This window comes from Dendronephthya gigantea, unplaced genomic scaffold, assembly GCF_004324835.1.
Source record: "Dendronephthya gigantea isolate DGI-Jeju-01 unplaced genomic scaffold, DenGig_1.0 000013F, whole genome shotgun sequence".
Lineage (NCBI taxonomy): Eukaryota > Metazoa > Cnidaria > Anthozoa > Malacalcyonacea > Nephtheidae > Dendronephthya > Dendronephthya gigantea.
This window is the reverse complement of record NW_021163023.1, coordinates 268,975-284,524: the sequence shown is the minus strand read 5'-3', so window position 1 is coordinate 284,524 and position 15,550 is coordinate 268,975. Positions and strand designations below refer to the sequence as shown.

The 15,550-nt window shown below is 36.7% G+C and overlaps 1 protein-coding gene across 1 annotated transcript; it reads right to left on the bottom strand.

Moving 5' to 3' along the window:
- Positions 1-11,515: 11,515 nt before the first annotated feature.
- On the bottom strand, positions 11,516-12,494 carry LOC114519386. The gene is made up of 3 exons (XM_028539511.1): positions 12,360-12,494; positions 11,754-11,966; positions 11,516-11,554 (listed from the first exon to the last, which is right to left on the bottom strand). Exons 1-3 carry the CDS (start codon positions 12,477-12,479, stop codon positions 11,516-11,518), a joined length of 372 nt encoding a protein of 123 aa, XP_028395312.1. The 5' UTR covers positions 12,480-12,494.
- Positions 12,495-15,550: the final 3,056 nt, after the last annotated feature.

The window sequence follows — 15,550 nt, the reverse complement described above, 5'->3', positions numbered from 1 at the left end:
TGATTTAATAACCAATGCAAAACTATGGAGTCTCGCAAAACAAAGAGGCACTTATATTCTGTCTGTGATCATTGTGATGCAAATTTGATTTCGGCCAGTGTGTGGCCATTATCAATGACAAAATTGCAAAATAATTACGGCAATGATGATCGTGTAATTCAATATCTTTAAACAATGTATATGACAAGATTAAAAAAATGCGAATTCAACTATGACAGACTGCTGTATATAAAGTACTAGAGAAATTGACACAATTTTTGTATGGTATCTGTAAAACAAGGAACGGGGAATCGGGGAAAGGAATGGGGAAAGGAACGGGGAACGGTAAAACCGGGAATGAGAAAAGCCGGAATCTGTAAAACCAGGAATGAGAAAAGCCGGAATCTGTAAAACCAGGAACGAGAAAAGCCAGAATCTGTAAAACCAGGAACAAGAAAAGCCGGAATCTGTAAAACCACGAATGGGAAAAGCCGGAATCTGTAAAACCCGGAATGAGAAAAGCCGGAATCTGTAAAACTAGGAATGAGAAAAGCCGGAATCTGTAAAACCCGGAATGAGAAAAGCCGGAATCTGTAAAACCCGGAATGAGAAAAGCCGGAATCTGTAAAACCAGGAATGGAATTGCTTAACTTGTTATGTTTATGTTCTTTTGAGTTTTGATCATATTCACAACAGTAGAGCGTGTTTGTCCTACGGGGCGACTGGTGTTAATTAACAAACGGGAACAGACTGTAGCATTGTTGTTATCATACATATTTATCATAGACCATCTAACATTATTATCATATCAAACATTATTATGTTTGTTATTATATACATATTCAGTTTTATAATTTTATTCGCAACAGACGTTTGACAGACGTGCGCTTTAATTCTCTGTGTTGTATACGTTGTAAAGTATCGTATTTCATTCTGTCTGAAGATCTCTTTAAAATGAAGTCGAAATTTTGACTCTCAAGATTGCTTTATTTAGGTATTGAATCGTTCGTTTGCGCGTAGATATTGCGCGTAAAATATGAAGTATAAACTAATAATTTTAATAATGATAGGAGACTATGGTAATAATATAGAAGGGGCTAGTAGCTCAGTCCATTCCTGGTTTTACAGATTCCGGCTTTTCCCATTCCTGGTTTTACAGATTCCGGCTTTTCCCATTCCTGGTTTTACAGATTCCGGCTTTTCTCATTCCGGGTTTTACAGATTCCGGCTTTTCTCATTCCGGGTTTTACAGATTCCGGCTTTTCCCATTCCTGGTTTTACAGATTCCGGCTTTTCCCATTCCTGGTTTTACAGATTCCGGCTTTTCTCGGTCCCGGTTTTACAGATTCCGGCTTTTCTCATTCCTGGTTTTACAGATTCCGGCTTTTCTCATTCCTGGTTTTACCGTTCCCCGTTCCTTTCCCCGATTCCCCGTTCCTTGTTTTACAGATAGCCATTACAATAAGGACTAGCCTATTAGGTTTTCGATTATATCTTTCGTATATCAATACGACCAGAAACAACCAAATTATCGTACGAAAATAAAATTTCTTGAAATCAAATTTTCCGCTAATATTAATTCGAAGTGACACCTAAAGACAAAAAATATTGCAAACTTAATTCAACGAAGAAAGCGCTTTTTTTGCACAAGAAGAAGTTTGCGAAAAATTTACATTTCTGTTCTCAGTGATAAATAACATTTCAAACTGCCTTGTTTGACAAATTTTCAAAGAAAAATGTCCAATTCCCATCGGCGGAAGAATGTTATTTTATCGACTTTTTTGTCGACCCAATATTCGTTCATTTTTTAACAGAATGACGCGTGCATAGATGTCATTTGAAAGGCAAATAAATAAACTTAACAATGGTGTTAAAATCAACCAATTCTGCCACATTTATTCTGCGTAAATACAGGCCAAATTTGGGTTCGAATTTTTTTTATACACACACACTGTACATAACTATAACTGCATCTCTCGTTTGCGACTGAGTGACCGTAAACACTTAAAAGGCCTGGGGTGGGATGTATAAAACATTGCATTGCGTCACATATATCGCTGACTATCCATAATTTGTATAGCTTGGATTAAATATCTTTCAAAATTCACCGGATAGTGGTTTTTTCAATCGCTTTAAAATCACCCGTTGTTTGCTACAACTTTGATTAAACCTTAGTATTCCTAAATCGAGTATCCTCTTTAATAATTGCTGGTTCCAAAAATGGAATTTTATCGCTTTTCGAGCATTTTTAGAACGGTTGAAAAAATCACTATCCAGTGGATAGCGCTATCCGGCTTTCATACAACCGACCCCAAGTGAATAAATATGCGGAAGGCAAGGTGATAAGAAATTTTTTCATAACGAGGACAACGGACGCGAGAGTTCGGGATCCATACCCTGCACAAAGACTTGAAGAATAGAGCATGGGTGCGAAAGTTTTTGGAAAATTGTCGACGCGCAGTCGGTGAACGAAAGTATGGTCCAATGGACACGGAAGAACGAAAGAGTCGTTGTGGACATAAAACTAAACTACTTTTTACGGCAGAGTGGGGATGACCATGGCAAAGATACGAAAATGCTACTGGATTCCAAAGCTACGACAAGAAGTAATCACTTGACAGAACCGAGTGATGGGGATGCAAGAGGTGCCTGGTCCAAGCCTATGAAAATCCATCACCCGGAAACTTACCAAAAACTCCAACCAAAGAAACACCGCCGTTCAAAGTTGTTGGCGCCGATTTCGCGCGTCTAATCCAGCCTTTGCTAAGACAACGAAGAAAGCGCACCTGCATGAACCTGCATGGTTCTGTACGGATGCAGCCTAACGTGAGAAACATTCAAGGCAGCTGAAAAATTGCTAAAGAGTGTTCAACGGGACGAACAATTGAACTACTTCCTTTCTGAACGTGTGAACGAATGGATATTCAACGTCTCATTGCGTTGCTCAAACCGTTTTATAACCAGGTTTCTTAACATGAGATTTGTTAACATTTGATCGCTTGCTTCCTATTGCTCTTCAACCATGCACTTATACTTGATTGATGCAACACACTATATCTCGAGTGGTTTAGATACTGGACTGCGCACAAATTATATACAGTGCTTGCTTAATTTTTTAGGAGACAATGAAATTACTTTTAAAATATAGACGCTGATCTTATCCAGTTACTTTATAACCGAAATAAACATTATATATGAAATCTGCTCAATGCGTGGAACAGGTGTCGCAATGATATTGAAATTAATGCTGCCTCAGCCGTTTTCAGTACTATACAATGGGCCAATGGCGAATTGTTTCTGACTTTCTGTCTATGTACAGTAGTCTTTAGATACGAATTTTCCAGAAAATATCCAAGAAAAACATTTTATTAAAAGCTTAACATATATTCCACACATTTACAGTTTAAACTATAGGTTAGAAGTTTATCTACAAAGAATTCTTTTAATCTGGTATTTCTTGTTTTCTTGGTACGTTTCTGTTCTATAAGACGAGAAAAAAATAAATATAGGTACCATGAAAATAGCTGCATAAGATATTCACTGATTCAATTAAAAAAACATAAATCTGAATTTCATCGAACACAATCTAATCGAGGGTAAAAGTCTATGTAATGTCAATCAGGGGGTGTGCCTGGAATTAAATATTCGCGCGCTAAAACAGCAAATTTTGAATTTTATACATGCATGAATACGTATCTACCTTATTTGTTGCAATGTGGAACTTCTGGTGCTCTAACGCAGTCTGATTGTTTGCCACATTCAGGTTCAGCGCAACAACTGTAGCCAGTGGGACTGGACTGCACAGAAGAATAACTTCCGTCTTTCTCACATTGAGGGATATATCCGCCAATCCATTGACAATATTTGTTTCTTGCCAAGCCGACTGCTCGTTTAAATTGACAATTAGAGAACTCTAATTTGAGAGAAAAGAGTAATAATTGTAGAGTAGTTTAAATAATTATATGCTAAGCTATCAATTAATAATTAAAACATCAAAATCATATGGAGCGAAACTTACTATAAAAATTAACCTAAGTTAAGGGAGATTCAATATATTGCGAGTTTAAATGGCTATTTGAATATAATCAATAAAATTTTAAACCCGTTCATTTTGCCCTCTCGATATCTACTTTTTATCTCCAAAACTATGATAAACTTATCATGTTATTGCGTGCTATTCATGTCCCATGTTTAATTTCGATTTGCACCTTAAAATGTAGCTGTATTAATTTGGAAAAACATACAATAAAACAACAGAAACAGTTCGCGAGAGTTTTAACTTTGTTCTTAACCTTATTGCCGCCGTTTCCATGGATTTCGGAAGCAGCGGAAATGTCTCGAAGACAATTTGTAAATTTAAGAAAAAAACTATTACAAAAGATAATATCATAACTTACCCTTTTTGGCGCACTCTGGTCTTTTTGGGCCAATAACACATTCGCTAAGACTTCCGTTGCAAAAATCTGCGCAACAAAACATATTGGCCAGCGGTGTTTGTATAGGACTGTAAGTTCCATCTTCCTGGCATTTTGGAACAAAAACACCCTGAAGCCCAAGTTTTACAAGTTTCAAAGCGTCTGCTCGCCTTTTTTCGCAGTCTAAACAAAAAGACAGAGCTATATGTGCAACTAATCCAGAATATGTTGTCTTATGAAAATCTTATCCCCAAACCATGAAACTTCTAACCATAATGGATCTTTTGCATAATAAAGCAACTTACAACAGGCTTGTAGTTAGATCTCAACTTCTGCCGGGGGGGGGTCTGATAAAAGCAATGCTAAATTTGCTACGATAAGTTACCTAAATTCCTGAAAAATTCTGTTGGATTTCCTCGATTTATTTTCAACTGGGGGGGCACTTCCCCCCCCCCAGGCCCATCCTCAGCTACGGGCCTGGCTCACAACACAGTTATTAGAATATACATGGTTTGGAGACTATATGGAAGTACAATACAATTTATAGTCTATGTTATTGTCCAAGTTCATGCAAAAATGGCTATATTTTCCCTGTTTGTGGCCTAAATCAAATTAATTTTGGTCTATTATGGAAAAGGTCAATTCATATCATGAAAATATGAGTAAAAAGGCCACCCTATTATGTGGAGTGTTGTTTAGATTGAATATATATCATGTCGAATGACCTCCTTGCGATCGCCCAATGAGTTCGTACAACACTTAATTAATTAAGAGCGAACTTGAGTCAAGCCTTTTGATGCCGCTTTAACCGTATTTTAAGTCATGTTGATGGGAAACGTGATTCTTTCCTTTTTCCTAATTTCCAAATTATACTTAACATCGTAATTCACACATTTTTTCAATTAAGCTTTAGACGTAGTTTAGATAAAGTGATCTGTTCATTATTTCTTGTACCATCTAAACTAATAAAAGAACTTTTTCCCTTTGTTCAGACAAAACCATGATTTTATACTGTGATAACCAGAATATCTTTGGATAGGGAATGCTCTCATGCAGGGAGCACCTAAAAGCATTGAATTAAATACCTTTTACACGGCAACACTGGGGTTTCTGTGGTAACTGAACACATCCAGACAGACTGCCAGTGAATGGGTCAGCACAGCAACAGTAGCCAGAAGGCTTGCACTGTATCAGAGAATAACGTCCGTCTTTTTCACACTGAGGAACATACACGCCCATCATTCCACAACGTGTCTTTACCAAGTTCACTGCTCGTTCCTTTTCGCATTTAGAATACCCTGATTTTGATGATAAAACATAAAACATTTATAAAATTACTATTAATTACAATATACAATATATCTTTAAGTTCTGTCAGTGCAATATAGTTTATAGCCTAATACCAGTAAATAAGTCCTAAACGAAGCGTTAATTTAGTGTAGTCGATTGTCCGTTGTTTCAGTCTTTCATGCACGGGCAGCAGCCGGAGTTTATGCGGGAAAAATTGAAAAATCAATTGTCGACGTACTTTTGCAAGTTTGTGACTTCATCACGGGAATGACCAGAAGACAAACGGCAAGAGACAAGAGTATTTTGTTAAACATTGCTTCAACTTTCGTATTCTTCTTCCTGTTGTGCTGGAGATGATAATATCTAAATTGAATTGAAACATAATTATTTGGATTAAGTAATCTGCTGATGTATGAAATGGTCTGCATGTGATAGACAAGTATCCCAAACCATCGTCAGTGATGAATATAGATGAAAAAATGAAGAAAAAGGAACTTATGGTAAGATAAACCACGCATGCATAATCGATCATTCTTCGTGACATAACAAGCTTGCTTGCACCAACGGTTTTCCAGAGGATCTTTGCGATATAAATTTGCGATTATATAATATATAGTGTTCATCGGGCTTACCGTTTATTGAATTTGAATACTCTGGTACATTAAAACCTTTCCAATACAATGTTCTGACAGATGTGGGCTTGTATTTATACCTACTCAGCCACTCAATTATCATGTGATTGTTTGTTGTATGATTTCTTCCCAAAAATATTTTAGACTCTTAATCTAGAGAGCCCTTGAACTTGTACGCATGCATGATGCATGCATCACTTGCCATGCAGTAAAAAGGAAAAAAATTAAACGACTTTTCTGTCAATATCTGTTATGAACAATGAAACTCTTGCTGCTGTAGTTTCGAGTGGAATTAAACACACTTCAAATTCAAGCTAGGAACAGTTGATGGAAAAATGAGTCAACTATATCTGTCCTCCGGCAGGAATCGAACCTACGCTTTTGTGATGAGGTAAGAGCATTGCATTGGCATCGTAAAAGTGTAGGTTCTATTCCTGCCGGAGGACCTATAGTTGACTCATTTTTCCATCAAAGTGTTCCTGGCTTGAATTTGAAGTGTGTTTAATTACACTCGAAATTATAACCCTTTTAAACCTCTAGAATTTACCTGCATCGAGTGAAGTGCCAAAAATCCGGCATAATCGATTTACTCCACAAAGTTAGCAAACCGAATAAGATGAACGGTTTTTAAAGCAGCGTAGTAAAAACTAAGTTCCCTAGTGGATAACCAAAGTTAGTGCACAAGTAGGTATAAATGTTCTGGGGTATATATCGACAATTATTTCAATCTATGAAGATTGCTTCTTAAGGCTGAAACGTCTCATGGACGCAGGTTTAAAGAATAAGGCCAACAAGGTATAATCCCCGGTAGAAGCCAGCTCAGCACATTCTATTTAATGCATCGTAGTTGGTTTTTGAATCTCGGATACCCGAACTCATGTACGCGGGCCCTAATGTTGCATGGTGAAAGAAAAATTTCATCATATTCCATGGTGACCGAATAACCAGCTGTTTGACAGTAGCGACATATGGAATGGAATGTAATGGAACGTAACACATTGGATTTTCTCTGGAGTTAGTAAAGACCCTGTTACACGGTGCAATTTTTCTTGCAACTTGCAATGCAATTCGACTTCTAAGAGACGCAAATTAGTAAAGAGTCTGGCAGAAAAAAAGTGCATGAAGTGTAATAAACTCAAAAGTTTGGTTGTTCCCAAATAGATCTCTCAAAAGTAGAATTGCATTGCAAGTTGCAAGAAAGATTGCACCGTGTAACATGGCCTTAAATTTCGACTTCTAAATTCTAATCCAGTTTGGTTTCTTAATGGCGTTCGTGCGTGACTGAATCATAATTCATAAATAATGAATTTTGACTGCAAATATCTACTTCGCAACAACTCAGCTTTGTTAACATGAAATTTGTTCCGATATTAAGTTCGAGTTGGTTCCCATCGCCTTTCAACCACTTATGAATGATGCAGAACTTATTATCAACTAGCTATAATTATATCTTGAGTGGCTTAATTATAGATTCCGGACTGCGCACAAAGTATACAAGATTGTTAAAACAAATCTATGTCGCAAATGTGGTATAACAACCCGCGCCTGAATTAGACAAAACAATTCTCGACGTTTCGACCTGCATGATGGCCTTCGTCAGGAGAGTTAGTATGAAAATAAATAGGGGAGAATACCTGTTTTGTATGGGGGAAAAACATGTGATAAAAAGGCCCAATATATAGAGAACAAAAAATCAAAACTAACGATTGCCGTAAACGACAAGAAATGCGACTCATCTACAGTCTTGGCACTCTCCATCCCTCTGGCATAAATGAAAGACTCTCTTTCATTTAAGCTACTTCACCTATAGTAATATGACCACCATTTCTTTGTTTACATGAAGCTGGTTGTAATATGTTTTCGTTGCTGATCATATGCTTCCCTCATTGCGGGCTATTCTTAGCCCACAATCAGGCGCCTCCTTAGCAATGTAATGTATTCTAATTTGTTTTGATTTATTGTTCTCTATTGGCCCATTTTTATCACGTGTTTTGCCCCCATACAAAACATGTATTCTCCCCTATTTATTTTCATACTAACTTTCCTGACGAAGGCCCTCAGGTCGAAACGTCGAGAAGTGTTTTGTCTAATTTAGGCAGTTTTATACCACATTTGATGTTAAATTGTTTGAAGACGCTGCCACGCTGCTCCCTGGTTATATTGGAACAAATCTATGTAGTTATTTTATATTTTGGTAAATGTTCTTAACTATTGCTACTTTATAACCAACTATTTTATGTGAATTTTCCGTAACCAGGAATATATGCATGTTGGATTCAAATTGGGAATAATGTTGTTTTCAGTACTATATTTAAGGGCTCGCGTGTTACAGAACAAGCATTCTAGGTGTATTAGGTTTATAAAATTTTATAAAGAGTTTTATAAAGAGTTTCACAATGATAGGATCAAGTCTTAATTAGTCCGGAGAACGATATATCTTTTTTTCGGGCGTAAATAGATTTTTACACTGGCCGCGAAGACCAGTGTCTTAAAATGCCCAGCGATGTCAAATAATCGATCTGGATTATACCGCTGGTTTATAATGGATTATATACCACTTTCCTTATATCAAATCACTTAGTATCAAGATGGTGACATGAATAGTGACAATCGTTGAACAAAATGGAGTTGTTTGTAGGAGCAAGTATACTGCATTTTTCCTTTTTTCTAACAAGCAGTGATGTTGACCTGGACAACGCAGAGTAAGATTGTATGATTTATGTATATTATGCACTCATTTGATATTAGACTAAATGCATGTCATTAGAGATGTCATTTGACTCAATGTCATGCATCCATGCCTCTCGAAAACTTCCGATACGCACAGAACAAAGCTCGTTGCTTTTTGTCTCCAGAAAGAGCAAAGGAAAAAATCAGTTTTAATTCAATTTTAGTGAATAGAAAAATACTATTTAGCGACTCTGTATATGAAAAAGATTCCTTGTGTCTCTACTCAACTCCCTCCAAAATAAGCTCCCTCGAAAAGATATCTTCGCGTGTTTCAAGCATTTAATTCATTCATATAATATCGGAAAACTTCCTATACTCGAAGTTCAAGGTCGTTGATGTGAAACAACCGGAAAGCAATTAGATTAGTTTACAAATCAATAACCATGATCTTCGACATGCATTCCGCCCTCTTCTCTGGCAAAATTGTATTTAGCATTCTATACGTTGCGTTAATCCCCACGGGCAAAAATTCAGAAACAAGTCATTCATATTTGTAGCTTTTATTTATTACTTTACTAGGTCTGAACTGGACTACACCAAGTAAAGATGTTTGATTAAAAACATACGAAACCTGAAAAGGTCATATCGTAAATATTGCACAAGTAAGATATGTGCCGAAATTTCAAGGGCAACAAAATAATGCTAAAAACTCATTTCTTCCTATGAAAGTGTTTTTTACAAAAGACTATGTAAGATTAAAACTCTCTAGACTGACTAAAATATTAGTATAGACATTATACCAGAAGCCTCACTCTTTGCATTTTGCTAATGTTTTCGTGTCCGTTGTTGTTGTCACGGCACATAGTTTTATAATAAAAACTGAGGGATCTGTACGCGCTACTTGCAAAGTCCAAACAATGTCATATCCAATTGACGCTCGGTCCAGCTCTCGTGAACGTTTTGTTTAAGGGCATTGACGCAATAGTCTAGAGTGGGTTTTTTGTTTAATCGATTAATTTTAAAAATTGTTCACAACTTAAAATATTTATCATCCACTTATAGTAAAATTACCGTATACCTCTATGAATCATATCTCAAAACTTAAACTGTTTTCCCTAATAATTTTATCGCAATAAGCTTTTCGTGACGTAATGCTTTAAGTGCTTCACCAGTTACATGTAAGAAAACAGTGGCGGATCTAGAGGTAGTCAGAATAAATTACTATACAGCTTGAAATCGCAATCTCACGGGTAGATTTTTATTAAAAAAGATTCTTTTAAAATCCATAAAGGATAGCATTGTTATATTAGGGTGTTTTTAATTTAAAATTTAGCTGTGCAATCTATTCCGACTACCCCCATAGATTTTTCTATCACCTCTATTTTTTAAGAATTCAATTATACAATATGTAAGATAGCTACCCGTCAAAGAAATGTCACTTACAAGATGCCTATGCTCATATTTCAATTTCTGGGTTCAAGTTCCCAAGGAACAACGCCGTTCGAATTTGTTTGTGTCGATCTCGCGGGTTCGACCCAGCATTTGCTAAGAAAACAACGAAGAAAGCGCACATGGTTGTGTACGGATGCAGCATAACGAAAACTGTGCATCTTGAAGGGCTAAGATCTCTAGAGTTGAACGAGATCTTACCATCTTTGAAACGGTTTATTGCTCACCGCGGAAGACCAAGAGTTATATTTTTGGATAATGATGCAACATTCAAGGCAGCAGAAAAATTGCTAAAGAGTGCAACCGGACGAACAGTTGAACTAGTTCCTTTGTGAACGTATGATAGAATGGCTAGTCAATCTCTCTCGTATCTTATGGCAGGGTGGTCAAAACGAACGTCTCATTGCATTGTTCAAACGTGCGTTTTATAACCAGTTTTCTTAAAATGTGTACGCTGATCTTATCCAGTTACTTTATAACCGAAATAAACATTATATAAAATCTGCTCAGTGCCTGGAACAGGTGTCCCAATGATATTGAAATTAATGCTGCCTCAGCCGTTTTCAATGCTACAAAATGGGTCAATGGCGCTATAAACTAAGTCCCCAATAACTCGTGTGCCCAAACATTTTTGGTACATAAGTTAGATTTTGAGCTTTGCAATGATAGTATTAAATGCGGTTCAGCCACTGCCAGAATTTTACAAAACAACTTCTTAACGTTTCGAAGAAAGAGGCTTTTTTCGATATAAAATAGATGTGCATGACATTCTCTTTTAGACGAATGCGATTTTTTCAACATAGATTACACCTGCATGAGTATGTCATAAGAAAAGGTAAGGGGGGGGGGGGGTTCTCAGTAGCGAAATTTTGATCATTGCTCAAAGTCAAAGACAGCTTCTATTATGATAATTTTGAATGGTCCGTTTCTGTTTCAAAACTCAAGTTGTTTCTGTCAATGTAGTCTTCAGATACGAATTTTCCAGAAAATATCGAAGAAAAACATTTTAATAAAAGCTTAACATATATTCCACATATTACCGTCTAAACTAGGTTAGAAGTTAATCTAGAAAGAAATATTTTAATCTGGTTTTTCTTGTTTTCTTGGTATGTTTCTCTTCTAAAAGACGAGAAAAAAAGACGATGAAAATGTGCCTGCATAAGATATTCACTGATTTAATTTAAAAAACCAAAATCTGAATTTCATTCAACACAATCTAATCGAGGATGAAATTCTATGTAATGTCAATCAGGGGGTGTCCCTGGAATTAAATATTGGCGCACTAAAACAGTAAACTTTGAATTTTGTACGCATCTACCTTATTTGCTGCAATGTGGAACTTCTGGTGCTCTAACGCAGTCTGATTGTTCGCCACATTCAGGTTCAGCGCAACAACTGTAGCCAGTGGGACTGGACTGCACAGAAGAATAACTTCCGTCTTTCTCACATTGAGGGATATATCCACCAATCCATTGACAGTATTTGTTTCTTGCCAAGCCGACTGCTCGTTTAAATTGACAATTAGAAAACTCTAATTTGAGGGAAAAGAGTAATAATTGATATTAAAATACGCTATCGATCAATAATTAAGACATCAAAATCATTTGAAGCGCCTTACAAGTAAAAGTTAACTTCTCTATTAATTTTAATGGGGATTCAATATATTGCAAAGTTTAAACTTTAATTTACATAAATACAATATATTCATTAAATCTTAAAAAGTCGTTTATTTCACCCTCTTCGATATCTATTTTTCATCTTCAAAACCATGATAAACTTATCATGTTATTCCGTGCTATTTATGTCCCATGTTTATTTTTGACATATACACTTTAAAATGTAGTGGTAGCAAAAATATAATGTCTCAAAGACATTTTGTAAATTTAAGAAAAAAACAATGACAAAAGATAATATCATAACTTACCCTTTTTGGCGCACTCTGGTCTTTTTGGGCCAATAACACATTGGCTAAGACTGCCGTTGCAAAAATCTGCGCAACAAAACATATTGGCCAGCGGTGTTTGTATAGGACTGTAAGTTCCATCTTTTCGGCATCTTGGAGTAAAAACACCCTGAAGCCCAAGTTCTATAAGTTTCAAAGCGGCTGCTCGCCTTTTTTCGCAGTCTAAACAAAAAAACAGAGCTTAATGTGCAGTTAATTTAGAATATGTTGTCTTATGTAATCTTATCCTCAAACCATGAAATTTTTTAACAAAAATGGAGCAGTGGGGGAGGGGGGACTGATAATAAAATTTGCTAAATTTGCTACGATAAGTTACCTAAATTCCTGAAAAAATCTGTGGTATTATGTTGATCAAATGGATATATTAGGTCAATTTATTTTCAGTTTCCAACTGCGGAAGCACTAGCTGCTCCTACTAGCTGCTCCTACTAGCTGCTCTGCGGTGAATGAAATACCTTTTACACGGCAACACTGGGGTTTCTGTGGTAACTGAACACATCCAGACAGACTGCCAGTGAATGGGTCAGCACAGCAACAGAAACCAGAAGGCTTGCACTGTATCAGAGAATAACGTCCGTCTTTTTCACACTGAGGAACATACACGCCCATCATTCCGCAACGTGTCTTTACCAAGTTCACTGCTCGTTCCTTTTCGCATTTAGAATACCCTGATTTTGGTTAACCAAACATAAAGCATTGATAAAATTAATATTAATTACAATTTGATACTTTGAGGAAGAAGAAAAATAAATGATGCATGAAAGCCTCAACGGTGGAAGGTAGAAAAATCCCTTCACGCGCCACACTTTATTCAGACATTCTATACTCCTGGCAATACTGTCACCAGGGCTGTAGCCTGGGGGGTATTGGAGTGTGGTTAACCTCAACCCTCAATACTGGTAGTCTGGGGGTATTGGAGGGTGGTCAACCTCAACCCTCAATACTGGTATAGCCTGGGGGTATTGAAGGGTGGTCAACCTCAACCCTCAATACTGGTAGCCTGGGGGGTATTGAAGGGTAGTCAACCTCAACGCTCAACCTGGTAGCCTTGGGTATATTGAAAGGTGGTGAATCTGAAACCTCAAAATTTAGTGGAATTAACGTATTCGGAAAACATTTTGTTAAAAAAACTGTGTTGCTCTCTATACAGTAAATAGATTACCGTCAAACACACCCGCAATCCAATAATAATGAACCACCTTCTCACTACTGATAAGAATTACGCAAATAGATCTAGTTATTGTAACATTTGAAAGTGCTGCGGACGAGAGAGATGAAAACAAGTTTGACTAATATAAATTAATGACTCTTTAAATATATACCACCAATCAGGCCTGAAACTAAAACGATAATCGGGGACCGTTTATATAATTTATACCATAATACCAAGAAATAATTCCTATAAACGGAGCTTTAATTTAGTATAGTTGAGTGTAGGCCATTCAGTCTTTGATGCACTGGATCAGACTTAATGCAGGAAACAATGAAAAATAAATTGTCGACGTACTTTTGCAAGTTTGTGACTTCATCACGGGAATGACCAGAAGAACAACGGCAAAAGACAAGAGTATTTTGTTAAACATTGCTTTAACTTTGGTATTCTTCTTCCTGTTGTGCTGGAGATGATAATATCTAAATTAAATTGAAACATAATTGTTTTGAATTAAATAATCTGTTGATGTATGAAATGGTCTACATGTGATAGACAAGTATCCCAAACCATCGTCAGTGATGAATATAGAGGTAAAAATGAAGAAAAAGGAACTAATGGCAAGATAAACCACCCATAATCGATCATTCTTCGCGACATAACAAGCTTGCTTGCACCCATGGTTTTCTAGAGGATCTTTGCGATGTAAATTGGCGATCATATATATAATATTCATTGCGCTTACCTTTTATTGAATTTGAATATTCTGGTACATTAAAACCTTTCCAATTCAATGTTCTGGCAAATATGGGCTTGTATTTATACCTACTCAACCACTCAATCATCATGTGATTGTTTTTGGTATGATTTCTTCCCTAAAATATTTTAGACTCTTAATTTAGAGAGCCCTTGAAGTTGTACGCATGCATGATGCATGCATCACTTGCCATGCAGTAAAAAGGAAAAATCGAACGACTTTTCTGTCAGTATCCGCTATGAATGAATTATGAACAATCAAACTCTTGCTGTCGTAGTTTCGAGTGGAATTAAACACACTTCAAATTCAAGCGAGGAACAGTTGATGGAAAAATGAGTCAACTATCAGTCCTGCGGCAGGAATCGAACCTACGCTTTTGTGATGAGGAAGAGCATTGCATCGGCAGCGCAAAAGCGTAGGTTCTATTCCTGTCGGAGGACCTATAGTTGACTCATTTTTCCATCAACTGTTCCTGGCTTAAATTTGAAGAGTGTTTAATTCCACTCGAAATTAAGACCTTTAGAATTTACTTCCCTTTAAAACCTCTAGAATTTATCTGCATCGAGTGAAGTGCCAAAAGTCATAATTGATTTACTCTTGCGGCCGTGTATAACTATCACAATGTTAGCAAACCGAATAAGATGAACGGTTTTCAAAGTAGCGTAGTAAAAACTAAGTTGCCTAGTGGATAACCAAAGTTAGTGTGCAAGTATAGTTATAAATGTTCTGGGGTATATATCGACAATTATTTCAATCTATGAAGTTTGCTTCTTAAGGCTGAAACGTCTCATGGACGCAGGTTTAAAGAATAGGGCCAGCAAGGTATAAGGCCCCGGTAGAAGCCAGCCCAGGACGTTTTATTTAATTTACTTTAACCAGAATATAGAACATAAAATGAAATCCCGCCTCAGTCTGCTGTTGATACGGAAAACGGACGAAATCGTAGTCGTGATACCGCATGATACTGGAGGAACCTTGTTGATTTAGACATGGGGTCGAAAGTAACTGTAATTTCTAGTCAGAAGTTACATAAAGTGAGCGGCAAATTAGTCTTGCTCTTCAGTTAGGGAGTGAGGACGCATTCTTATCGAGGGAAAATTGTATAATCAACTGCGTCTTGTTGTACCCAAGTCCCAAGGGAATTGTCTGATTCGATCAAACATGCGTTTGAAATATATTTCCATAACAAAACCGATATTTTCTGAGGACGGATCAATGAAGAGCTGTTTATTTTAACTTGTTTAG

Bases quoted from the DNA above. Each gene is read 5' to 3' on its own strand.
- LOC114519386 (XM_028539511.1), bottom strand. From the start codon at position 12,479: ATGGAACTTACAGTCCTATACAAACACCGCTGGCCAATATGTTTTGTT. The intron at 11,967-12,359 runs GTAAGTTATGAT...CCCTCAAATTAG, and splicing joins ACCAGAGTGCGCCAAAAAGG to AGTTTTCTAATTGTCAATTT. The intron at 11,555-11,753 runs GTAGATGCGTAC...CTCGTCTTTTAG, and splicing joins TCCACATTGCAGCAAATAAG to AAGAGAAACATACCAAGAAA.